Below are 25,284 nucleotides of genomic sequence, written 5' to 3'. Positions count from 1 at the left end.
GCCACTCAACCACTCTCAGCCTAACCTACTTCACAGGGATGTTATGAGGATAAAATGGAGGGGAAGAGAAGATCACTGCAGAAAATGGTATTACATAATTAGGGTTGCCAGCTCCAGGTTGGGAAATACCTGGAGATTTTTGGGGCGGAGTCTGAGGAGAGTGGGGTTTGGTGTCAGGCCTCAGCAAGTCGATGCGTTCCTGGCAATAACTTTCCTCCAGACGATACAGCGAGTTAAAAGTTTATTTCAGAAGAACAGCGATTTCAGCAGGTCAAAGACTTAAGGCTAGCATACAGGTATGGGGGAATATTGAAACATATATAGGGTGGATACAATGGGGTTGATTGGATTATTGGAAACAAAGACACAATACCGAAGCTAACTACAGGTAAAGACTTGAGCAAAAGTATTCAGAGTAAAATGCGTGCGTTAAGTGGCTGATCTTCCCGGGCTCCCAGTATTGTTCTGCGGGACCCGGTATCAGATCAGCCATTACCGGGGCGGGTCTCCATTGAGCTGCAGATCTTGGGTAGGAGACCAGGTGCAAATGGGGAGGGAAGGAGTGCAAAAGGACTCCATTTTGTCCGTGGGGGAAACCATCTTGTTTCTATCCGGGGCCGGCGGAGAGCCTATCTGACATTTGGGGAGGGGAGGGACTTCAATGCCATAGAGTCCAATTGCCAAAGTGGCCATTTTCTCCACGTGAAATGATCTCTATTAGCTGGAGATCAGTTGTAATATCAGGAGATCCCCAGCTAGTACCTGGAGGTGGCAACTCTACACATAATTAGAAAACAATGCAAAGAGAGTAGGTCAATACCAGCAAACAGATACACAGTGGTATAGTCCACAATCTTATTCCCTTTATAAAAGTGATACCCTAAACCATTCCATTATAAACCATTTCTATAATACAGCTATATAGAAATGTCCTCCTAAACAGTCCTGTTTTACATAGTTTGCAGAAAGCCAGCGGAATGGGAGTATTGCTGACCTTCTCAGGCAGGCCGTTCCACAAGGTGGGAGCCACAACAGAGAATGCATTTCTAGGGAGGCAGTCCTACAGATAAGATGCGAAGCGAGTGGAGTGACTGCAGAATGGGAGTAACATGCATGCTCCTGATAATAACCAAACTGCAGCATTCCGCACCAACTGGGATCTCCAGGTTGCCTTCAAAGGCTGGCTAATAGGGTCGCCATGAGTCGGAAGCGACTTGACGGCACTTAACAAACATACACATGTACTGTGGCATAAATCCAGGTGGCCATACTGGCCAGGTGGGGGCCATTTTCCAGGCTAAACAAATTTGGAAGAAAGTATTTTTGGTAGCTGCATTAAGTTGCTCCTCCAGCATATGTTGGATCCAGTACAACCTCGAGGCTCTTAACCAAGGCAATGAAGGGTCAACAGAACCCCATCACAAGTAGAAAGCACATGTCCTTCAAGATGTCTGGCTTTCCAACCAGTATTACCTCTGTCTTGTCAGGATTAAAGTTTCAGTTTTTTCATTCTTAGCCATTTAACCACAGCATTCAGGCAATGGTTCTACTGCATCACCAGGAGATTTGGATAGAGAGATATAGAACTGGGTGCCATCAGCATATTGACACAAATGAAGTCAATACATCAATAACTAAGCATAAATGCAGACTCTTCTTCCAAGGAAAAAGAGCTCAGCACATACTAACATGTATTGCCCACTCTTCCACCATCTTCAACTAATTAGCAGGTTGGATACAAGCTGCCCACAAAATGTAACAATTGGTTTTCCAAAGTTCTTTCAGAAAACTGTTGTTGTTGTTGTTGTTTTTTAAAAAAACCCTCTTAGTAAGGTGCATTTATATGCTTAGGATTATTTTTTCCTCTTCTTTCCCTAAATCCTTAAATTCTTGCTAAAACACTGCTAGGTGGTGCTTGGGGATCAAACAAATTCTCTCCTCAGCATGGGGCCTCTTAAGCTGTGAAATATTTCTTTCTCCAACAAAAGCACCAGCTTTGAGGTGATGAATGGAGCTTCAGAGACTAAAGGATGAGCTGAGGGAAACTAAAGCAAACATAAACACAGACTTCAGCCTATCAATGTGACTTACTGTTACATCATGCTATAAAGGAGCAGTTTTACATTGATTCAGACCAGTTGAGTCCAGTAGTTTCTACCTGAGAGGCAGTAGCTCTCCAGGGTCTGAGAGTTGAAGAACACAGTCACCCAGATTGTACAGCCTAGCCCTTAAAGGTCTGTGCCATCAAAGGCCATCAAAGAGAAGAAGAAAAATAATAGATTATCCCATCAAAACACTTTGGCTTCCCTCTGCATTCCTCAGATGTTTCTCCTGAGGAACAACCTCATTGTTTGCTTTGAATTTTGTTTTGTGAAATCTGGCAGGGGCCACAGCACCCCCTTTCTTGGTTTCACTGGTGCAACAGAAACACTTTTGAATTTCTTAAGAAAAGGAAAGAATTACCAAATTTGGTCATTTTGCTTTAGGTAAAGATACTACTTCTCCCTACAATTTCCCTTCTGCTCTTTTGTTTTTGTGCTAATTTATTAATCAGTCCTGTTCTTTAGGTTCTCTTCTGTGTATGTGAAGTGCCTTCAAGTTGCAGCTGACTCATGGAGACCCCTTTTGGGGTTTTCATGGCAAGAGACAAGAGGTGGTTTGCCAGTGCCTTCCTCTGCACAGCAATCCTGGTATTCCTTGGTGGACTCCCATCCAAATACTTACCAGGGCCGACCCTGCTTAGCTTCTGAGATCTGACGAGCTGATAATTTACAATTGATTTGTGAATGCAGAGAACATCAAGCATCTGAACAGGAAGTAATTAATCACACTGGAAGGAGAAAGGAAGACTGGAAATTTAAAGGGACAATAGGAAAGTTTCAATTGTGCTTTATCTGTCCACTTGGGATAGGCAGCCAGGAATTGCATTCTAACTGTGGAAAACATCTCCACAGCTCAGGTATGAAAAAAGACAGAAAACAACTCAGAAAATACTGGAATATGTTGGGTTGACTAGCATTTTGTCTAGACAGTCTATAAGGAATTAAAGAACAAATCAGGGCAATTTCAGATGAAATGGCTAGTGTAGTATCAACCATTGAATGTATGAAGAATGCAAACAGGCACGTGTGTGTAAAGTGCTTTCAAGTCACAGCTGACTTATATCCTGGTGAGATTTCAAGGCAAGTGATTAAACAGAAGTGGTTTGCCATTGCCTTCCTCTGCAGAATTTTCCAGCTTAGCTTCCAAAATCTGATGAGATCAGGCTATACTATACCATTCTACATCCCACAAACTGGTATAGATAGATAAAAAGACTGTGAGGGATTGGTATGCCTGCTCCACAAAACAGGCAAAATTCCCAGAGCGTCAAAGACAATTGAAGCCATAAAATATCTATCTTTGTCTGGAATAACAACAGTTTCACTGTCACTACTACCATCCAAAATAATGTGACTTGCAACTGACTGTGAGATAAAGAGATTAGTATTCAAAATAATATATATTTGTGATGGAGATGGATCTGCACAGTTTTAGCTCTTCTGGTTTTGTTTTTCCCAAGGAAAAGGGACACCTAAAGTAGCATTAGGTCCCAGCCTCTTGAATTTTTGGAAGATGTGCGCAGATGAGAAGGAGCAATCATGTTATCATTCTGTTTAAAAATCTGGGGGGCGGGGAGGAGATGCACAGTAGCCCATAATCTTTTTTTTTTTTTTTTTTTACATTGCAGCATTTTAATTAAAAGTGTGATTGGAGGGGAAGGGGGGGGGAATGTCAAGACCAAGGGAAAAGTAGCCCATAATCTAAAGACAGTGCTGTCTTCCCACCATGTTCTGTCTTCCAATGATCTCAGATTGGATTGCCCACCAGAGTTTCTGCTCAGCAGTCAGTAGCACCTAAATCACTATCTGTCCTAGGATTAGATTACAATGGCTACCCGTGTTAGTCTGTCTGTAGCAATAGAAAACAGCAAGAGTCCAGTAGCACCTTAGACTAACTAAATTTCTGTCAGGGTATCAGCTTTTGTGAGTCACAGCTCACTTCTTCAGTTCTGCTTACTCCTTGCCTTCAATAGCCCTCAAAGGCCATAGTGCAATACCCTTGCACTATCAGTTTTATAGTTTGTGCTACCCATTGTGACCAGCTCTGCTTCCGTATTGTGCTACTCTTTTCCTGCCAATGGGAGCAGAACACACAGAGATTGGCGGATTTCCCTCCACACACTAGAAAACCAAACGCATGTGTTACTCCAGTATTTCTTTCTAAGCTCATTCCCGCTCTATGTTTACAATGCCTGCCTACCCTGAACTTCAAAGTTTTCTCTCATTGGTGGGTAGTCAAGTAAGAAAGCATATGTAGTTTTTCTCTGAAGGAACTAAGCATTCTGTTTTTGTTGTTTTTGAGCCACTATGTAGTAGGAAGTTTTCCAGCAAAACACCAATTTAAGCAGTCACCCTATACTATGCTTATGTGATAATATGTTTTATGAATACAGAGAAAAGCAAATGGCCCACCTCAAAATGATTTAGCGCAATCTCCCTGTGGCATAATCCACACAGCAGTTGAATAGGCAAAGAGTCTCCACATTGATATCCAGACATGTTGCCATGGTTTCAATAGCTTATTGGGTAGCCAGTTCCACAGAGATGCTGCCAGATGGTGATATCAGAAAATCACCAAAGGTAGTTTAGGATTGCTTAAGGGTCTAATAGGATAACACCACTAAAATGAATATTCTTCAAAAATCACTTCTCTGTTCATAAATTTACCTTTAGACTTTAATGCAGCATGATTTATTTCTGGTGAGCATTAATATCATTGTACCTCAAAGTTTCAGCAAGAGTTTTCTATAAACCAGTTGAATCTGGAGGGTAAGCCCTACCAAATATCAAATGGCATTGTCAGACAGGATGCAGAAATCTAGCAGATATGACATAATTTCAGGAGAGAAACTAAAAAAAAAACTGCATAAAACTCTGAAAGAGAGACAGAGAGAGAGAGAGAGAGTGTGTGAGTGAGTGAGTGAGTGAGTGAGTGTGTTACCAAAGGCGGGAGACTGGTTCTCTCTATTCTGTCCATACTCAGTTTAGTGTCAAGAACTGGCTCCTCACTTGGAAAGTCCCATGATTTCTTGCGACAGACTTGAGCTTTGCAATACAAAACTGACTGTGAGAGAAATGGTCTAGCAGAACAAATTCTTCAACACTCCCTTCCCTTGACGCTAGTTGGATGGAAAATGGTCATGCAGTAGCTTTCTACCCTTATAACTATATAGGTTATGCCAGAAGGCTCTTGTTTGCTTGCTGCGCATCACTGGACGCTGTGCTCAGTTTGACACATTTGTAGCTTCTTCTTCTTCTTCTTTTTTAAGAATATTTCCCTCTCTCTCCATAATGCAAGTTGGGATTTCTGAAAAGCACTTAAGTGACTAATAGGAGACAAGTATGATCCAAATGGGATTTGTGGTTCATCTGGTGCCTTTTCAGACTCTGCAGCATAGTAAACAATCCTATGTTAAATGCTTAATTGCTACTCTTAGATGTGATACAAGGCCAGTTAATATTCTCACATTATTTTCAGACTGGAAGACCACATTCCCTCGAGACTGCTCTAGATCACCGCCAGATTTAAAGGCCATTTCTTTTTGCAGTAATTATGTATAAATAAGGTAATTAAAATGGGAGTCAAAGATTAAGGCTTGAAAATAAAGGGTAAGCTGTAGGCCAGGCCTAACAGGGGCATCCAGGTGTTCTCAAAGGCCATTCCCCCCTGCCTGTGAGGTAAATTAAGCTGAGAATGTGGAACTGGACCAAGGTCACCCAGTGAGTTTCCACAACAGAATGGGAATTTGAGGTGCCAGTCTGAAACTCTAATCACTACACCACACTGCTTTCATAGGGTAGCTTCTGTTGAACAGTAGCAAGCATCCAAGCCTAGTTGACTCATGCAAGTTGGATGGTATCACGTCACCCAGTGGTTGCTGCCAGGTCTGGTCCGGGTAAGTCCACCCCTCAAAGGCCAAAACAACCCTGGAAAGGGCCCTGACCCCTGCCTTTTACTGACAGAAACTAAACCTAGAATGCTGTTGTTGCCTAGCAACAGCCACTGAGGGCTTCCATTTCTTAAAACTATAGGTGCCCCTTTTGTCATTTTGGGTTTTTTACCCTCCCGATGTGTGTGTGTGTGCGTTTGTTTTTTAAGATTTTGGATCTTTCTGCAAACCTAGGGCATATTTCAAGTTTATATAAAGGTCTGTCTTGTCTGTTCACTGCTCCAGTTACTGGATTTAAGTATCCTCAGAGTTGACTTAGTTATTGGAATATGTGATACAATAACAACAAAAATAACAACAACAATAATGACCTAATCTTTCCCCTGGCAGACTATTTGATTTTTTTATTAATTTTAAACAACAAATATAATAATATTTTTTTCAAAAACAATAGACCATAAATAACACCACCCCTCCCTACCAACAACAATGCAGATGCTCAAATCTCTTCAGTGTTTCAGTCCAATGTTTGTGAGGTAAACACAAGTCCAGAACACCGATGGGGGTATAAGTATCTAGTGGAGGGAAGTTTCAGAGGCAAAAAACTGGCTAGAACTCTCCTGTCTCCCATTTGTTCTCTAATGCACTCCTTCCAGTGAAGGACCCATTCATTCTTCATTGCATAAATCTTCAGTGTAGCATACACTTAGTTCCTGTTCTTTAACTGTACACACAAAGTAAAGCTTATTAATGAACTAAGACAAACTGCATGGAAACACAAGAAATGATCTGGAAAGGTGTGTATTCATATTGTTAGTGCTGTACCACTAAAACTAGGAACTAAAAAGCAAATTAAAAGAACTAACTGCACACAGGCAGGCAAGGATAGCAATGGAGAACAAGTACAGGCTACCTGCTAAAAAACATTAGGACAAGAGAGTACGATAAACATTGCCAGGCAACAGTGAGATAGGCATTTCCATGAATGAAGACACAACACGCCACATCTGTGATAACAGGCACTAACGAAGTATACACAGGAGCTTCCAAGCCCTGGGAACCAAGGACTTGACTTGTGGCCAGAACTTGGCCTGAACTCATGTCTGGATCTTGTGTTCAGTGAAGAACCTGACATTCTGCCCCCCCCTTAAGGCCCCCTCGGGGCAGCCACATCCCCTCTAATGACAGACGAGGCTTCTCAGGATAGGCTTCATGAAACTGGTGGACCAGGTGGGGGGCAGCAACGTGGTGTTCCACCACCCACTCATCATGACTGGGACCCAGATGTTTCCAACATACCAGGTAGTGTAGGGTCTTATTACGCACCCAAGAGTCCAAAATTTTGGAAATGTTGAAATGTTCTTCACCTTGAACCAACACCGGGGAACCTGGGGCAGGTTCAGGATGCCACTCGGGGGCAGCCACATATTTTTTTAACAATCTGATATGGAACACTGGGTGGATACCTTTCAAAGACTTAGGAAGATCGAGGTCCACTGTGACGTCATTTATGAGCCGAGACACCGGAAAGGGTCCCACATACTTTTCACTGAGCTTCTTACACAGGCAAGGGGAGCAAAGGTTTTTTGTGGACAGGTAGACCTTGTCTCCCACCTTGATGTCCCACCCCGGAGAACGGTGTTTGTCCGCTTGAGCCTTGTACCAGCTCTTGGCCTTTTCCAGGTTCTTTTGCAACAAGGGCCACGTGTTTTGCACTATGTTTACCCACTCACCCACCTCGGTATCGGTCTCCCCACCCAAGAGACTAACGTTTCCCAAGGGACCGAAGTCTTTACCATACATCACCTGAAAAGGGCTAAACCCAGTGGATTGATGAGTAGAGTTATTATAAGCATATTCAGCAAAAGGCAAAAGATCCACCCAATTGTCTTGATTAGGGCTGTTGAAAAAAAAATCGGGAAAATTCAGATTCAGCAAAATTCGGCCCGTTTTTATTTGGGAAATGCCGAAGTCCGAACTCCCCCTCTTCGGGTCCATGCAATTCGGCATGAGATCCGGAGTTCGGGGAAAAATTCGGCCGAATAAAGCCATTAAAAACACAATCGCGCCTTTCCGTGGCTCCGGGGGGGGGCATTTTTGGGGGTAGAGATCCCAAACTTTCAGCGTAGCTTGAGGGGACCCTTCTTGCAAGAACCCCCAAGTTTTGTAAAGATTGGGTTGGGGGGGCTGAGATATGGGCCCCGAAAGGGGTCCCCCCTCCTTAATGTGCATCTCTGACAATGGGTGTTTGCAATTAGCAGAGCTTGCCGCCCACGCCCAAAGCTCCCAGCCCCAACAAACAGCTGAGCTGCGGGGAGCAAGGGTGGGGCAGGTGCGAAGAAGTTTGCAAACCATGCAAAGCAACACATTTGCAGCCATGCAAACCATGCAAAGCAACACATTTGCAACCATACAAACCATGCAAAGCAACATGTTTGCAACCATGCAAACCATGCAAAGCAAAACGTTTGCAACCATGCAAAGCAACACCTGACACCTGGGAGTTTGCAAACCATGGAAACGGACAGAGGCAGCTATGCATCAGGAGCAGAAGGTGGTAAAATTTCCCCTTTTGCATGGTACTCAGGACCAGGCAAATGCATTCTTTAAGTCACAATTAGAAAACCAGTTTTGAGCAAGCATCAGAATAGACCTAACCGATCTTATGAATGAGGGAAAACCTGAGGACACACAACTGAAGCCCCCCCCTCAAACCAGGGAGAGACTCAGGGGGCACCCCCCCGCAGAACAGGCGAAAGTCCCCTTTGGCTTCCCCCCACCCACAGAAACTGCTCCCTCCCCACACACACACAGACTCTGCTTCACCCCCCCCCACACACACACAGGAGAAAAATTATAGAGAAAAGCCCCAAAACAGGTCTTACTGTGGATGTCTTCTGTTCCATCTTCTTCGCACCTGCCCTGCCCTTGCTCCCCGCAGCTCAGATGTTTGTTGGGGCTGGGAGCTTTGGACGTGGGCGGCAAGCTCTGCTAATTGCAAACCCCCACTGTCAGAGATGCACATTAAGGGTGGGGAAGAAGACCCAGCTGGCCACCGATTGGCCGCAGGAGAATGCTGCTTACTAACTGACGGTTATGCTGCTGCGCCAAACCCTGAATTTGCTGAATTTATTCACCGAACACCCCGAACTAGCTGAATTCGACTCCCCGTTTTCCTGCCTTTTTTGAGTTCGGTTCCATCCGAACTAAAAACTTCCGAATCAGGGGAAATTCGGCTGTTTTTCAGTTCCTGACGAACTGAATCGACAGCCCTAGTCTTGATGGTAGTTTACATAGCAACGTAAGTAACATTCTAGTACAGAGTTGACCCGCTTGGTCTGACCATCAGTCTGGGGGTGATAAGCACTGGACAAACCTTGTTCCACCCCAACAAACTTAAGAAAAGCCCTCCAAAACTTTGCCACAAGCTGTGGGTCGCGGTTGGAGACCACCTTACGCAGGAAAGAATGATATTTAAAGACATGTGACACAAACATACGAGCTAGTTTCTGAGCTGTGGAAAGCCCCGTACAAGGGACTACATGTACTTGCTTAGAAAAAAGGTACCACCCATAGTACAGTTTTCCCCTGGCTAGGAGGAAGATCCGTGATGAAATCCATGGCTATAACTTCCCAAGGAGCCGAAGGTGTCTCTAGTCTAGAGGCTTTAAAAGTCCGGGCGGTTTTCCCATCACCCATTTGGCAGAGGCACAAGTGGGACAGCTGTGAATAAAAGAGTCCAATCTAACCTCATTCCCAGCCACCAAAATTGCTGGCGCAAAAGGTTCAAGGTCTTGATGAACCCAAAATGTCCCACTACTTTTGACCCATGGCCCCGACCCATCACCTCCCTCCAGAGTCGCGGAGACGTATAATTTGTTTCCCCAAAACCAGCACCTGTCCCTTTGAACCATTTTGTCAGGCAGACTGTTCATGGCTTCCTCTGCCTGACATGCTTGAATTAACACAGTGCTGAAGGAGTCTGGTACCCCCTCCAAGGGGCATGTTTTCCCCACCTGTGAACGGGTGAGAACCACCAGTCCGGGCAAAGTCCCCCGCTGCTCTGGAGTAAAGAGTGAATCTGTGAATACTCTGATACTGGGAGAGGTGGGAGAGCGCATCTGCCAGGTGGTTCTGCTTGCCGGGTACATGCTTTAAAACAAAACGAAACTTGGAAAAGAATTTGGCCCAGCGCACTTGTTTGGCAGTGAGTTTGTGAGTCCCTTTTAGAGCCTCTAGGTTTTATGGTCTGTCCACACTTCAAACAGAACGTCGCCCCCCTCCAGGAAATGCCTCCACACAGTGAGAGCGCATTTTATTGTGGTTGCCTCCTTTTCCCAAATGGGCCAGTTCAGTTCCAACTGCGAAAACATTTTGGAGAAATATGCACACATTTGGAGGCGCCCCACTTCCCCCACCTGCAGCAGAGCCCCCCCCCATGGCTACATCGGAGGCATCCACCTGAACAATGAAGAGATTCTCACAGTCGGGATGTTTGAGGACACGATCTGAAGCTTTTTCAGTGTGTCAAAAGTCCACTGACACTCCAGCGACCAATCCAATTGAGACGAGGGTTGATTGGCAGAACTTCCCTTCCCCTTGGTTTTTAGCAAATCTGTGATAGGCAAGGAAATCTGAGCAAAAGTTTTGAGAAAACCCCTATAAAAATTTGCGAATCCTAAAAACTGTTGCAATTGTTTGTGGGTGGTAGGCGGCTGCCACTCAAGTACTGCAAGTACCTTCTCCGGATCCATGGCAAGTCCCTTATGTGAAATCATTAACCCCCAAAAGCTCAACCTGTCCTGGTGAAACTCACACTTCGACAACTTGGCAAACAACTGATTGTCTCAGAGGCACCCCCATACCTCTTTGACTAATTTCACATGGTCTCTATGCATTTTTGAATAAATCAAAATATCATCCAAATAAACAATCACTCCTTTAAACAGCAGGTCATGTAGAACCTCGTTAATCATTTGCATGAAAACACTGGGGGGGCCCGAAAGTCCGAAGGGCATGACCAGATACTCAAACATTCCAAAGCATCTAGAAAAAGCCATCTTCCACTCGTCTCCCTTTCGAATACGAACTCGATAATAAGCTTCGACCAAGTCCAGCTTAGTAAAGATGTGACCCTCCTTTAATTGGCTGAGCAGATCTGGAATCAATGGAAGGGGGTAGGCATTAGTCTGGGTGACTGCATTTAGCCTACGAAAGTCAATACACAACTTAAGATCTTTTTGCGCACGAAAAAGGAGGGAGCCGAGCAAGGCGCTGAAGAGGGCCGAACGAATCCACGGGCTAGGTTTTTGTCCAAAAACTCCCGCAGCACTGCCTTCTCTTTCGGGCTCATGGGATATATCTTTCCCTTTGCTAGTTTCCCCTGCCCCACCAGCTCAATGGCACAGTCCGTCTTTCGATGGGGGGGGGGGTAACACACCACAGTCCTGTTCATTAAACACATCTGCAAACTGGCGATTCTCTTTCGGCAGTTGGGGGGGGTAAGGTCCTGATCCAAAGAAGCCATCGTGGCACTCCCCTGTACAGCCACCTCTCACCGGTGATGGTCACACTGTGGCTGAGTGAAGGCTATCCGCCTGTTCACCCAGTCTATGGTGGGGATGTGCCCTTGCAGCCAGTTCCCCCCAAGCATGACTGGATACTGTATTCCGGGCACAATGGTAAAATGAATCTGCTCCCAGTGGGACCCGATTCCCAGCGCCACCCTGTGTGTGTGCTTGTTAACTGGACCATTTTTAAGTTCGCAGCCATCCATCTGAGTGAAGTGGATGGCTTGGGGTAAGTCCACTGCCTTCACCCCTAAGGACTTAATTGGCTTCATCAATTAAGGACCGTCCGCACCCTGAGTCTATCAGAGCCACCATGGAAATTTGGGTCCCCCCTTTGGAATTTTGTAAAACAACGTCTAGAAACAGTCTCTCTCCCATTTCGCTCACCATCACTGGAGCTCCCCGCTCTTTCCCGGCAGAGGTCTGCTGCGGAGCTCTGATTACAGCAGACCCTGGACGTTTTTTGGCTGCAGGTCCCAGGTCTCCTCTCCCTCCGAGGCTGATGAACTGTTTTGGGACGAGAACAGCACATTGGTAATCCGAGACCCCGTTGGGTCGAGTGGGGTAGTACTTGGCGCTTCCCGGACGATTGACTTGAGGTTGAGAGTGGTGGTTCCTCATTTCCCTTCAGGAGTCACACTCTTCAGATGGTCCTTGCCTCCCGTCCGAGTTGCCTCCTCCTTGGCTGGACGTGGAGCTGCAGGGGAAACTTCGGCTCGGGAAGGACAGGCGGCGTAATGTCCCATTCCGCCACAAACTAGACACGCACCATTCTGAAAGTGTCATGCCCTCTTCGCCACCGGGGCAGCCATCCTCCCCATTAGCCGGTAATTCCCTTTGGGGGCTGCCCGCTCCGTCCACGGCCCCGATTCTCGTGCTTTACATTGTTTAGACAGGTTCAGTAACTGCCGGCGGTTTTCAACTTCCACCGCTAGCTGGATCCATCCCTCGAGATCAGGGGTTCCCCTTGCATGAAGGCCCAGTGTAGTATCTCTGAATTCAAGCCTTCACGGAAATACTGCACATGTGAAGGTTCGCTCCAGTCCACAACTTTACTAGCTAGCAGTTGGAATTCACTTGCAAACTGCATCACCGACTTGGATCCCTGGCGAAGCTGCAGCAGCGCCATCTTGGCCCACTCGCTTTGGTGTGGATCCTCAAAACACTGTCTGAGTGTGAACATGAAGTCATCAAGGGTCCGCAGCGCACGGGACCATAGATCATACTGCTGGACCATCCAGCCTGCCCCTTCTCCTTCCAGCAGCGAAGCCACATACCGCATCCGGCTCTCTTCCGACTGGAAGGTGGCTGCCTGCTCCCTCATAAAACCATCCACTTGGATCAAAAAATAGGGGAGCTTGTCTCCGGAGCCGTCAAAGGACGCCCGTAACTCCCTCCGGAAAACTGGCGGTTGTGGTGGAGGCGGTGTGGCACCAGCAGCATCAGGGATGCAGGTGCCTGTGGCAGTGGAGGCTGTGGAGGTACTCGCAGACCTGGGGGGACCTGTCCCAACACGGGCGAAGCAGGGCATGCTCGATGTAGCTCATCCACCTCTTGCCATAGTCCCTTTAGTAAGCCCCACAGCGTAGCTACTGTTCGACCAGTTCATAGTTTTGGTGCTGGAGGCATTGGTAATCCTCGTCCCGCTCTCGCCACTTCTGCATCTGGAGATAAACGTCCTCATCTCTTTCCCGCCATGTCTGTGACTGGCACATTCCCGTGCCCCACAGCGGCTGTTTCTCAGAGACCCCCGTCACCCCCATCTGAGAGTCGACAGTATAATCCCAGTCCTCCTCTGGCAAGACTGAGCCGGCTCTCCACTGCCACCGGGTATTAACGTGTGAAGGTACCCACGGCCGAGGAGACTCCCGCCAAAGCTTCGGGTGAACGTCAGGAAGTCCGGGCACTCCTCCATCCGTGCCCCAAGACCTCGGTTTCTCCTCCAGAACTTTGGGGTTCACCGGCTCCTCCGGCAACTTAGGTTCCCCTTCTGGAACCGTGGGGTTCACCGGCTCTTGGTCAGGAACAAGTGGTTTCATAGTGTCGGGCACTTTGGTATCCAGAGCTTCGCCCATTGCGTTGGGGAGAACACGGCACCTCAGCCCGAAAAAGGCATTGCTAACCTAATGTCAGTCTCAGGCGTTTGCCTCTAGCATCCCTCAAGCATACTCATCCAGACAGGTAGATCTGAAGCAGTAAAACTTTATTAGGAACTAAAAAGCAAATTAAAAGAACTAACTGCACGCAGGAAGGCAAGGATAGCAATGGAGAACAAGTACAGGCTACCGGCTAAAAAACATTAGGACAAGCGAGTACTATTGTGAGCTCTAGCCCTGCGGCAAACCCATAAACAGATTCCAGTAGACGGCAAGTCCACGAAAGCAGTTTTATTGGTTAGAATTGACAGGTTACAGAAGCCATATTCAGAATGACACTAGTAAGGGGCTAAGGCAAGGCACATGGCATATATGGAAAAGCAAAAGGAGATAACCAGTAGCCCAGGCAACCCCCCTCCCAGAGGCAGGAAGGAGTACTTGGCAATTCCCACACTAAAGGAATCTATGAAGGACTCGATGAAGTCTAAACACGGGGCACGGACTGGCCTTGGAGAGAACTGCAAAACAGCACCTGGGAGCACAACCATGAACTGTCTTCATGGCCTGCTCCTGACAACGATAAACATTGCCAGGCAACAGCGAGATAGGCATTCCCATGAATGAAGACACAACATGCCACAGCTGTGATAACAGGCACTAACGAAGTATACACAGGAGCTTCCAAGCCCTGGAAACCAAGGACTTGACTTGTGGCCAGAACTTGGCCTGAACTCATGTCAAGAGCCCGTCTGGATCTTGCGTTCAGTGAAGAACCTGACAGGTATTATTCTTAGGGAAATTTTCAGAATTCTCCTTGTCTGAATTTCTCCCCAGATTGAAACCTTTTTTATGAATGGGTGTTACACTGGTCATTCTCCAGTCCTCTGGTACAGAGGCTGATCTAAGGAACATGTTACATATCACTGTTAGAAGTTCAGCAATTTCCCATTTGAGTTATTGAAGAACCTAAGGTGAATACCATCTGGTCTCTGTGACTGTGGTTGTTGGTGGGCAACCAGGCCAATTCAGGGTCTGCTTGTATTGAAGAGCACTGTGCTATCCCTTAAGGAGATGGTGCTTGGATGTGCTTTTCGGTCCAGGGCTACAGATGGAGGTGCAAATCTCCATGGTGGCACTTAGACCCTTTAATACTGCAATCATGCTTTGAGAGGCCATAGTTATACATTCTCTGATTATATCCTGGATGGACTACTGCAATGTGCTCTGCATGAAGGTGCCAGGAAGACTGTCTGGTAGCTTCAAAATGCGGCAGGTACAGAGACCATATTTTGTCAGTTTTATAAGTTCTGTATTGGCTGCCAGTTTGATTTTAGGCACAATTCAAAGTTCAGGTTTGACCCATAAAATCCTACACAGCCTGAGACCAGGGTACCAAAAGATCCCTTCTCCCTCATCTATCACTTGATGACATATCATTCAGAAGTACCACTCTGTGTTTTCCCACATTTGAAAGCTGGATGGAGACAGGGACTAGAGACAGGGCCTTTTTGGTACTGGCCCAAATGCTTTGGAATTCTCTCCTCACAGAGGTTTCCCAGATACCCAAACTGGATTCTTTTAGGTGCCTAAAATTTTTAGACTTCCTGCAGTTGGTTATACCATCCTATTGTTATTGCTTTTAGATTGTGTTTGTTTTAACGTTATTTGTAGAATATTTAGGATCTTATCCTGTTCTAATCTACTGCATTTTATTATTGTGGTTTTATCTGTGATGTTTTATTATAGTGCAGTTTAGCTGTTTTATTTTATAAGCCCTCTTGAATAGTTTATAAGAGAACACAGCAGCAGGATACAAATATTGTAAATAAATAAAAATTCATTTGTAAAATCATTTGTAAAGAATGAGGGAACCAGGTGATATCTGAAGAAATGTTCAGCCTTTGTAGTATATAGGAACAGATGAAGCAATAACAACACATCTAGGACAAGAGCACAGTAGGGCCGAAAACTGAGTATGTTTTAGGAGAAAAGCAGACTCAAAGTATTTCAGATAATTAAGTGATAGAATAATATTTAGGTGCTCCCAAAATAAATATAATTGATATATAAAATATTTAATCAGTGCTTGATAGGAAAATAATTGCTGCTGCAGAAGAAAACAACAACACTACCAAGACGAAATTTAACCAGAGTAGCACTGAAAGGTCATACAATTGATTCAAATCCAGTACCTTTGTATTTGGTCACCACCGCTGAGTTGATGCTATGAGGTTCTTGGAAGGTGACAGTGAGTGATGTACTGCTTGTTACCATGAGGCAGACGTTGGTCGGTGCCTCAGGGGCTCCTGGGAGCAAAGAGAAAACATCATGTCTCATGTGGAACAAATACTGTTCAAACAGTCCTCAGGGTCTTCAAAGACGTATGTCAAAACTGTAGTGAGCTTTGTTCTTAAGATGTTTGCGTTGACCTTTTGAACACTAATGAGCAGTCCATGCTAATGAGATCTGATGGACACCATTTGCCTCACTGGTGGCCTTCATCCCTTTTGGATACCCCCACCCCATCCCAGTAAAACGCTTCCTCAATATGAGTCAATAAAGAACACGTACACTCTTTGAGGTCAAGAAGGGGACAGATAACAAACCAAAGAGCTCATTTTTACTTCAGTATTTGATTCAAGCTACCACTAAATAAGCAAGCTCATTTATAAGTTTGAATTTAGAAGGTTTTATATATATTTTCCCTGTGAAAAAAAGAATTCTTGTTGGTAACAAAATTTGCAACAAATTACATTCAGAATAAAATATTTGCAAATTATATTTTGAATTTCTTTGTGAGAATGATTGATAATCACATTAACAGTGTAATCTTAAGCAGAACTGGACCCTTCTGAACTCCTTGACAATGGACTCAAAAGAGAGTGACAGCCCATTCCTGAGCTCTTGGGCCAAAAGAGCTCAGGAGGAGCACAAGTGCCCATGCTGGCATCTGAGCTGCTAGCGCCAGCGCCCAGGCCACTTGCGCCACGGTGAAAGGCAGGGACACTGGCTTTGGTCTGCTCACACTGGCCTCCCAGTGCTGCCATGGCAACACGGCCCAGGAATGCTGGCTTGGCCTCCCGCTGGCGTCCCACCAGCGCAAAGCCCCACACTGGCGTCCCAGGGGGTGGAGCTGCCAGTAGGCAGCTTCCTGACCCCTTTCGGCCCAGGAACACCCCCCTTGGAAACTGTTGCTGTGCCAGCTTCTTGCTGGCACAGCCTCGCTGTTTTCTATGGGGCAAAATGCCCCATTTTCCAAAAACAAAAATTTAAAGGGCTTTTTAAAGCCTTTAAGTGGCTGGGGAACTGCTTTGGAAGCACTGCAGTGGTGCCTTGGCTACACTGTCCCCTGCTGCTGAAGGCTCAGGAATGTAAGTCTGCTTAGGATTCTAGTATATATCTAGGCTCTAAGACACTAGATGCCAATAGATTTGACATTGAGTTGAAAGAGAGAAGTCCTTAAGGAAACTGTTGAACTGTTACTGTATTAACTATTTTTTTTTATGCCAATAAAGATGCTTGATAGATTAAAAAAATTGTTGACCTATAAAGGACAGAGCAATCAATTAAAGAACTGTAATTGATTAACCTATTAAAACTGTGTACTGCTAAAACATCATCATTGGTGATTTTTTGATATAATGAAAGATCTGTAAGATATTACAACTGAATAGAGAAGGTTTCTGTTAATTCTAGGAAATGACTTGTTTTATACTTCCTGGTACAGTAACATTCTGGAATCAAAATAGCCTCAAAAGTAAATATATGCCCTTAAATCATAGCCCTACCAATTAAATTTGGCCCTCACAAAGTAATCAACAACAGACTTATTTGATTAATTTACTGATTAAAACAACCAAATCTTTCTGCACAAATGGACACATAATTTCTATTATAAAGCTCCATAGGTTTCAATAGAGAGTAGTGTGAGGGTCTCTGTCTTTGTGTCTCTGCTTTCCATCACCTGCTGTGTTATCAGTGAACTCGTAAAAGCAGTTCACACCTTCTGGTCTCAGGCGCCAGGCCTGATGGCCCATGTATCTTCCCCCCCCCCCGCTGTTCTTCCTGCCAGTACTCCCTCAGGCCGATGCGGCCTTGGAAGTGTGATAGCCGCCCAGACTTCCTGGGATCTGTCTGATGTTTTGTATTATGCCAAGCTTGTAACTTCCCATAACAATAAGTGTGAACCCCAGTGCCCCAGTGCCCTGGAGTCAATATATTCTGTAAACCCGTATAGCCCCTCACTTGCAACTTTCTACCTGTGCCTGTCTCATCTCCTGAAGGCTTCAATAAATCGATTGTTTCTGTATCAACGTCTGAGCAACTGATTTGGAGAAGCAAACTCAGAGAGGGGGATCTCTCACATTAAGTTGCAAGTCCTTGCCTCTCGGACTGCAGCTGTACCGCTTTGGACAGAATGTCAGCCGACGAGGACACCACCCCTAACCCCGATGCCCCCAAGGAACCGGACGAGCCGGAGAAGCCGGACCCTAAAGAGGAGGGAGCCAAGCCAAAGAAACCGAAGGGTCGCGCCCCCGACCAAGATCGGGACGGACGTCCCCGGGGGCTCACTTATTGGCTGGACTCTCCCAAGGGCTGGTCGCTCTCGCGGACTGCGGCGAAGGATCGCCGGTTGGCCTTCCCCAGCACGGGACTCGAAGGGGACCCGGCCCGCAAGGAGGCCCTCATGGAGGAAGAACGAAAACAGTGGCAGGAAGACCGCCGGGCTATGCAGGAGCAGATGGAGATCATGCAACGCGTAATGGGTGAGATGGCCACGACCCTAGATGCGCTGAAATTGCAACCTCCAGCCGGTGCTCCCCCAGACGGGGCGCCAGTAGTTCCGCCCGCAACCCCTGCCCCCCCGGCCCGTCGGGACCTGAAAGTCACGTATGACGGGTCGGGAGACCAGTTGACCTTTTTTATGGTCCAAGTAGACATTTTTATGCGGGAACAAGGCCGAACCTTCGTTTCTGAGGAGTCCCGGGTGCAGTACGTGGCTTCCTTACTGCAAGGGGAGGCGGCTGCCTGGATGGTGTTGCAGTATGAACTCCGCTCGCCGGTGCTGCGAACCCTGGACGAGTTCATGGTAGCACTCCGAAACCGTTTTGAGGACCCGACTCTAGGTGAGCGGGCTAAAGCCTCCCTGATGCAACTGCGCCAAGGGACTAAGTCGGTGGCGCAGTATGCAAGTGAGTTCCAGTCACTGGCTAGCCGAATTCTGGACTGGAGTGAGGCTACCTTGGTACAATGTTTCAGGGAGGGTCTCAACCCAGACCTCCAACATTGGGCCTTCATGCAAGGGAACCCCCCGGATGTGGAAGGTTGGGTTCGCCATGCTGCTGACATCGAGAATCGCAAACAACTCCTGAACTTGTCCAAGCAACGGATTGGGCGAGACCCCAGGCCCCGGGGTGACCGTGGCCGGGAACTCCGGCAAGGGGGTGGCGGGGTCCTCTCGGCCGCGGAACGCCGCAAGCGGTTCGAGGCCGGCGTCTGCCTGATCTGCGGGGGAAAGGGTCACTTTGCATCGCAATGCCCCTCTCGCTCAGGCCGTCCGACCCCTCCCCGCCAAACCCAGGCCGAGCCGACGAAACCGGCCGCCGACAGCCAGCCTCGCCGCAGAAGTGGACCACTGAGCCGGCGCTCCGGCGCACCCTCCGCTCTCCACGCACGTCCCCAGGATGGGGCATCCGACTCTACGGTCCCATCGGGGTCCCGGATTACAAATACCGTCTTTGATTCGGACGGCTCCCCGGAGGCCACTACCCCGTCCCCCTCTTCCAGCGAGGAGGAAGAGTGGGAACAGCCGGCAAAAAACGCCGTCGGTCTGCTGTAGAGGGGGCTCCGCAGCAGACCGTCCCTATCGTTGTGCAAGGAGCTCCACCGATGGTAAGCGCCCAAGAGGACAATGTATTTGTGCGTGTCCATCTGTCCCTACCCAAAGGGGGCCCCCCGTTAGAGGTCCCCGCGTTGGTCGACTCGGGGTGTGCCCGCACCATGATAAATGAGGAAACTGCCAAGAAGTTGGGTGTCCGGCGCAAGCGGCTTCCGGGACCCCTCCGTTTTTCCCAAATGGACGGGAGTGACTTTAAACGGGGCCCGGTGACCCACAGAACTGCAGCCGTGATTATGTCCGTGGGGGAACATTGGGAACGGTTGTATTTCACTATCGCCCCTATTGTAACCCCTGTGGTGTTAGGGATGAACTGGTTAAGGGGGCACAATCCCTCCATTGATTGGGTTAAACGGGTGCTTTCCTTCCCCGAAAACCCCTGTGGGTTGCATGACAAGGAACGGGTACTCAGGACTCCAGCCGCCGCACTGGTAGGGTCCCCCGCCCCAGTCTCTCCTCAATTACCCTCTGAGTACTCGCAATTTACTGATGTTTTTGATGTTAGAGAGTGCGACGAACTGCCTCCCCACAGAGAAACGGACTGTGCCATCGAGATTGTAGGGGAAGGCAAACTGTCTAAGGGAAAGGTTTACCCCATGAGCCCTAGTGAAAAGACAGTGTTGCGAGACTATCTGGATGTCAATCTGGCGAGGGGTTTCATACGCCCCTCCAAGGCTCCTTATTCAGCCCCAGCTTTCTTTGTAAAGAAAAAGACGGGAGATTTAAGACTGTGTATTGACTTTCGCAGACTGAACGCAGTCACCCAGTCTAATGCTTACCCCCTCCCTCTTATTCCTGACCTTCTAGCACAATTAAAGGAGGGCCGAATCTTCACCAAACTGGACTTGGTAGAAGCCTACCACCGCATTCGCATCAAAGAAGGAGACGAACCCAAAACGGCCTTTTCCAGTTGTTTTGGGATGTTTGAGTACCTAGTCATGCCGTTCGGACTTTCGGGGGCTCCGAGTGTCTTTATGCAATTAATTAATGAGGTTTTGCATGATTTGCTGTTTCGGGGGGTGGTGGTATTTCTCGATGACATCCTTATTTACTCTGAAACCATGGAAGACCATGTGCGCCTAGTGCGAGAGGTGCTCCAGCGGCTGCGGGAGCACAAACTGTATGCTAAGGTGTCCAAATGTGAATTCCACCAACCCTCCATTACATTTCTGGGGTATGTGATCTCCCACCAAGGGTTGGAAATGGACCCCGCCAAGGTCCAGGCAGTGCGGGACTGGGAACCCCCCACTACCCGCCGCCAACTTCAGCAGTTTTTGGGGTTTGCCAATTTTTACCGGAACTTCATTCCTAACTTTGCCCAAGTTGCGCTTCCCCTCACTGCCCTGTTGCGTACCAAGGACAAGGGGGCTAGCGCCGCGCTTCCCTCAGCCCGTTTGCAATGGTCCCCCCAGTGCCAGCTAGCTTTTGAACGTTTGAAGCTACTTTTTTCATCCGAACCCGTTTTGGCTCACCCAGATTGCACCAAGCCTTTTGTGGTGCAAGTGGATGCCTCGGATGTAGCCATGGGCGGGGCCCTATTGCAGAGGGATGAGGGGGGACGGTGGAGACCATGCGCCTACTTCTCCAAGAAGTTTTCCCAGTCTGAAATCAACTGGGCCATTTGGGAGAAGGAGGCAGCAGCGGTCAAACATGCCCTTACCATATGGCGACACTTCTTGGAAGGGGCCGAACTGCCATTCGAAGTGTGTACCGATCACAAGAATCTTGAGGCCCTCAAGGGGGCTAGAAAACTCAATGCCAAACAGGTTCGGTGGGCCCAATTTTTCGCTAAGTTCCGGTTCACTCTCAGACATGTCCCTGGCAAAGAAAATGCCCTAGCCGACGCTTTGTCACGACTTCCCCAGTATCGCAACGATTTCGATCGCCCAGTCGACTCCCTGTTCACTCCCGAGCAGCGAGGGGAAGTTCCTAGCTTAGCCGTCACCACCCGGTCCCAAGCCCGACCACCGGAGACCCCCCCTACACTCAAAGGCATCCCGGAAGCCTTCCAACAGCGACTCCGGGACGCCTCCTTGCAGGAGGAGGAGCATCATCTCCTCCCCACTGGTCTGGAACGTACCAACACTTGGTGGGTGCAAGGGGGGAAACTGTACGTCCCCTCCTCTCTTCGCAAGGAAGTATTGGGACTTGTACATGGTGCCAGGCTAGCGGGTCATTTTGGTTTCATAAAAACGCTTCACCTGGTTCGAAGACAATTCTGGTGGCCCGGTATGAGATCTGATGTAGAGTTGTATGTGCGCAGCTGCCCCACCTGCGCCACAGCCAAGAAACGGATGGGAAAACCCCCAGGGCTTCTCAAACCGCTTGAGAGCCCCTCCCATCCCTGGGAAGTCATCGCCATGGATTTTATCACCGACCTACCTCCGAGTCGGGGAAAAACGGTTCTTTGGGTTATCACAGACCTCTTTTCCAAACAGGTTCACTTCGTTCCATGTGCAGGCCTTCCTTCAGCCCAGGGCTTAGCTAAACTGTTCATCACACACGTCCTCAGGCTACACTCGATCCCGAGGAAGGTCCTCTCCGACCGGGGGGTCCAGTTTGTTGCCAAATTCTGGCGGGCCTTCCTAAAGTTAATGGGAGTGGAAGAGCAGGGCCTTTCTTCCGCCTATCACCCCCAAACGGATGGTCAAACAGAACGAGTAAATGCGGTGGTAGAATGTTATTTGCGTTGCTATGTAAATTTCCACCAGGACGACTGGGTCGACCTGCTGCCATTTGCCGAATATGCGTATAACAATGCGCCTCATTCCTCTACCGGCTTTAGTCCCTTCCAAGTTATATACGGGACGGATTTCGGCCCTTTCGGTTCTGCCCCCGTCTCGCCAGAGCTCCAGTCTACCCCTGACCTTCAGGAGTGGATTCAGGTGGTTAAATCCACCTGGCCATGGTTGCTCAAAAATCTGGAAAGGGCAAAAAGCAAGTACAAGGAACAAGCAGATAAACACCGGTCTCCGGGATGGGAACTCAAGGTGGGGGAGCAAGTCTATCTGTCCACCAAAAACCTCCGCTCTCTTCGCCCCTGCAAAAAACTGAGCGACCGTTATGTGGGACCTTTCCCCATTACCAGAGTAATCAACGAGGTTACTGTGGAACTGGACCTCCCAAAAACTCTGAAAGGAGTCCATCCAGTCTTTCATATAAGCCTCCTCAAACCCTATGTGGCAGCCCCCCAGTTCCACCCCCCTCCCGCACACGAGATTCCTACCGTAGTAGGAGGGGACACCCATTTGGAAATATCCAAGGTTTTAGACTCCAAATGGAAGAAAGGGAAACTGTTTTACTTTGTTCGCTGGAAAAACCTTGGCTCCGCTCATGACGAATGGGTGGCCGCACCCCACATGGCGGCTCCTCGCTTAGTCCGGGAATTCCACCTTGCTTATCCCGATAAGCCTCGTCCTCTCGGGGACCCCGGGGGGGGGCCTTAAGGGGGGCAGAATGTGAGGGTCTCTGTCTTTGTGTCTCTGCTTTCCATCACCTGCTGTGTTATCAGTGAACTCGTAAAAGCAGTTCACACCTTCTGGTCTCAGGCGCCAGGCCTGATGGCCCATGTATCTTCCCCCCCCCCCGCTGTTCTTCCTGCCAGTACTCCCTCAGGCCGATGCGGCCTTGGAAGTGTGATAGCCGCCCAGACTTCCTGGGATCTGTCTGATGTTTTGTATTATGCCAAGCTTGTAACTTCCCATAACAATAAGTGTGAACCCCAGTGCCCCAGTGCCCTGGAGTCAATATATTCTGTAAACCCGTATAGCCCCTCACTTGCAACTTTCTACCTGTGCCTGTCTCATCTCCTGAAGGCTTCAATAAATCGATTGTTTCTGTATCAACGTCTGAGCAACTGATTTGGAGAAGCAAACTCAGAGAGGGGGATCTCTCACAAGTAGCTTCTGAAATTTCAAGAACTGTATTAAAAGGAAGGTAACGGAGAGCCTGGAAATATTAAATGGGATGAAGCAATATACAAGGCTTATTATTAAAACTCATTTTATGGGTTGACAAACATGGAAAACAATAAAATATCAAGGAAACTTGATTTATACTCACTAAAGTCTGGCCATGATATTTGCATAAAACCATCTCTGCAAGTGTCTGCAGTAGATGCAGATTGGCATAGTAGCTGCATTCTGATGTCACAAAAACCTTCTGTGTGTCCAAGATGGGCATGAATACAACTTGTCCCCACATTCTCACATGCTCCCTTCCACCTCCACCTCCCCCCTTTTCCTGGTTTTGGAAGTCTTTGGCTATTTATTCAGGGCTGTTTCCCTTGCTGTCCCCCTGCCAACTACTTCGGGGATTCCTTTTGATTTCCAAACCATCAGAGGTTGCCTTTCCCAACCATCAGAGGTTGCCTCGCTCTCCCTGTGTGTTTCCATGTGTTTTGCCCATGTTTTCTGGATGCTGTTTTAGCCAGAATCTGGAAAACGCAGGCGAAATGTGTGGGAAGTGCAAGGTGACCTTTGACAGGAAAGGCATGCACAATCAAAAGGAAGCCCCGAAGCAGTCAGTGGGGGTGATCATGGGGAAACAGCTCTGCATAAATGGACTTTGACGAACTTGCTGTAATTTCAGGGTGACCAGGTACCTGCATTCAGATGCTATGGCAAATTCTCAAGACAAGAAGTTCTCGACCAAGTCCTCCACATGAGAGGAAGCAGGGAGAAAGAATGGAAACTAGCAATGTTTGTGCCCATCGCAGAGGTTTGTCGTGATATCTGAATGCAGCCATTGATATATCACACAGAAAAAGTATTCACTTTCTGCTGGAAACAGTAGCCCTGCAGTGAAGAATGCATCTAATAACGGCAAAGTTTTTTTTACAGAATTGTTACTGATGGGCTTTTGCCACCTTGTGAGTGGATGGTGGGCTAATTCTCCTTGAAACACACCACTCACTGAGTCTTAAACATGGTCAGGCTGTCCGTACCAGTTTCTGTAGCAGTAAAATTGAGATCAACTGTTCAACATAAATGCTAACGAGGAATAATTGGAGAATTGCCGTGCTATAAATTGTCAGCTGATTCCTATATAGAGGCTATATGGTGTATGCATTGCTTCAGCCTTGGTGGTTCTTACTGGAGTGTTCATAGCCTGCCTTCATGCGCTTGTAGAGCCGGTATCTCCACTCCCAGGCTTTCCGCTGTTTTTCTTTCTCTGCACTGTCTGTACCGAGTCCTTCGCTCATCACTTGTGTGGACAAATTGCTCAGTCGTTGCTGGGCTTCTTGTACTAAGTTGCTCAGGTGGGTCGACCTGCTTTCCATATTGACAACTGCCAGGAGAAGGGGAACAATGTAAGTGCCGAGACTTTGCATAGAAAAATATCCTGAATTCATTCAGTGTTGAAAGAAGAAGTCATTTATCTTGACCAGATCCGGCCAGAAACCTTTTGGCAGAGCTGAGCAGATGCCATTCGAGAGATACACCCCAGCATCTTCCATGGCATTGCAAAGTATTCCGGGGGAAGAAGACATCAGTAACAGACTTGTGTCCCACCAAAATTTATGCACCCAAAAATCTGCTACAATCCCACCCTTCCTTCAAGTTCCTCAGATGTGCAGGCATAGTTTTTCCTTCCTCCATTTTATTATCACAACAATCCTGTGAGGTATAGTAGTCTGAGAGAGAAAGAGAGGCAAAGAGGCCCAAAGTCACCCAATGATACTTCAGGGCTGAGTGGGAAGTTAAACTGGAACTCTCTTGTCTAACAGTC

The 25,284-nt window shown here is 47.6% G+C and overlaps 1 protein-coding gene across 1 annotated transcript in view; it reads right to left on the bottom strand.

Moving 5' to 3' along the window:
• Positions 1–25,284, bottom strand: part of ANKFN1 (ankyrin repeat and fibronectin type III domain containing 1) — a 235,885-nt gene that overhangs the window by 150,868 nt on the left and 59,733 nt on the right. The window contains exons 4-5 of the mRNA XM_056863608.1: positions 24,649–24,843; positions 15,851–15,964 (exon numbers count right to left, since the gene is read on the bottom strand). Of these exons, the coding sequence (XP_056719586.1) occupies positions 15,851–15,964; positions 24,649–24,843 (309 nt within the window). The remainder of the gene's footprint in view (positions 1–15,850; positions 15,965–24,648; positions 24,844–25,284) is intronic.

Source organism: Euleptes europaea, chromosome 1 (genome assembly GCF_029931775.1).
Source record: "Euleptes europaea isolate rEulEur1 chromosome 1, rEulEur1.hap1, whole genome shotgun sequence".
NCBI classification, from domain to species: domain Eukaryota; kingdom Metazoa; phylum Chordata; class Lepidosauria; order Squamata; family Sphaerodactylidae; genus Euleptes; species Euleptes europaea.
The sequence above is the reverse complement of the archived record's forward strand: the minus strand, read 5'-3'. Positions and strand labels throughout refer to the sequence as shown.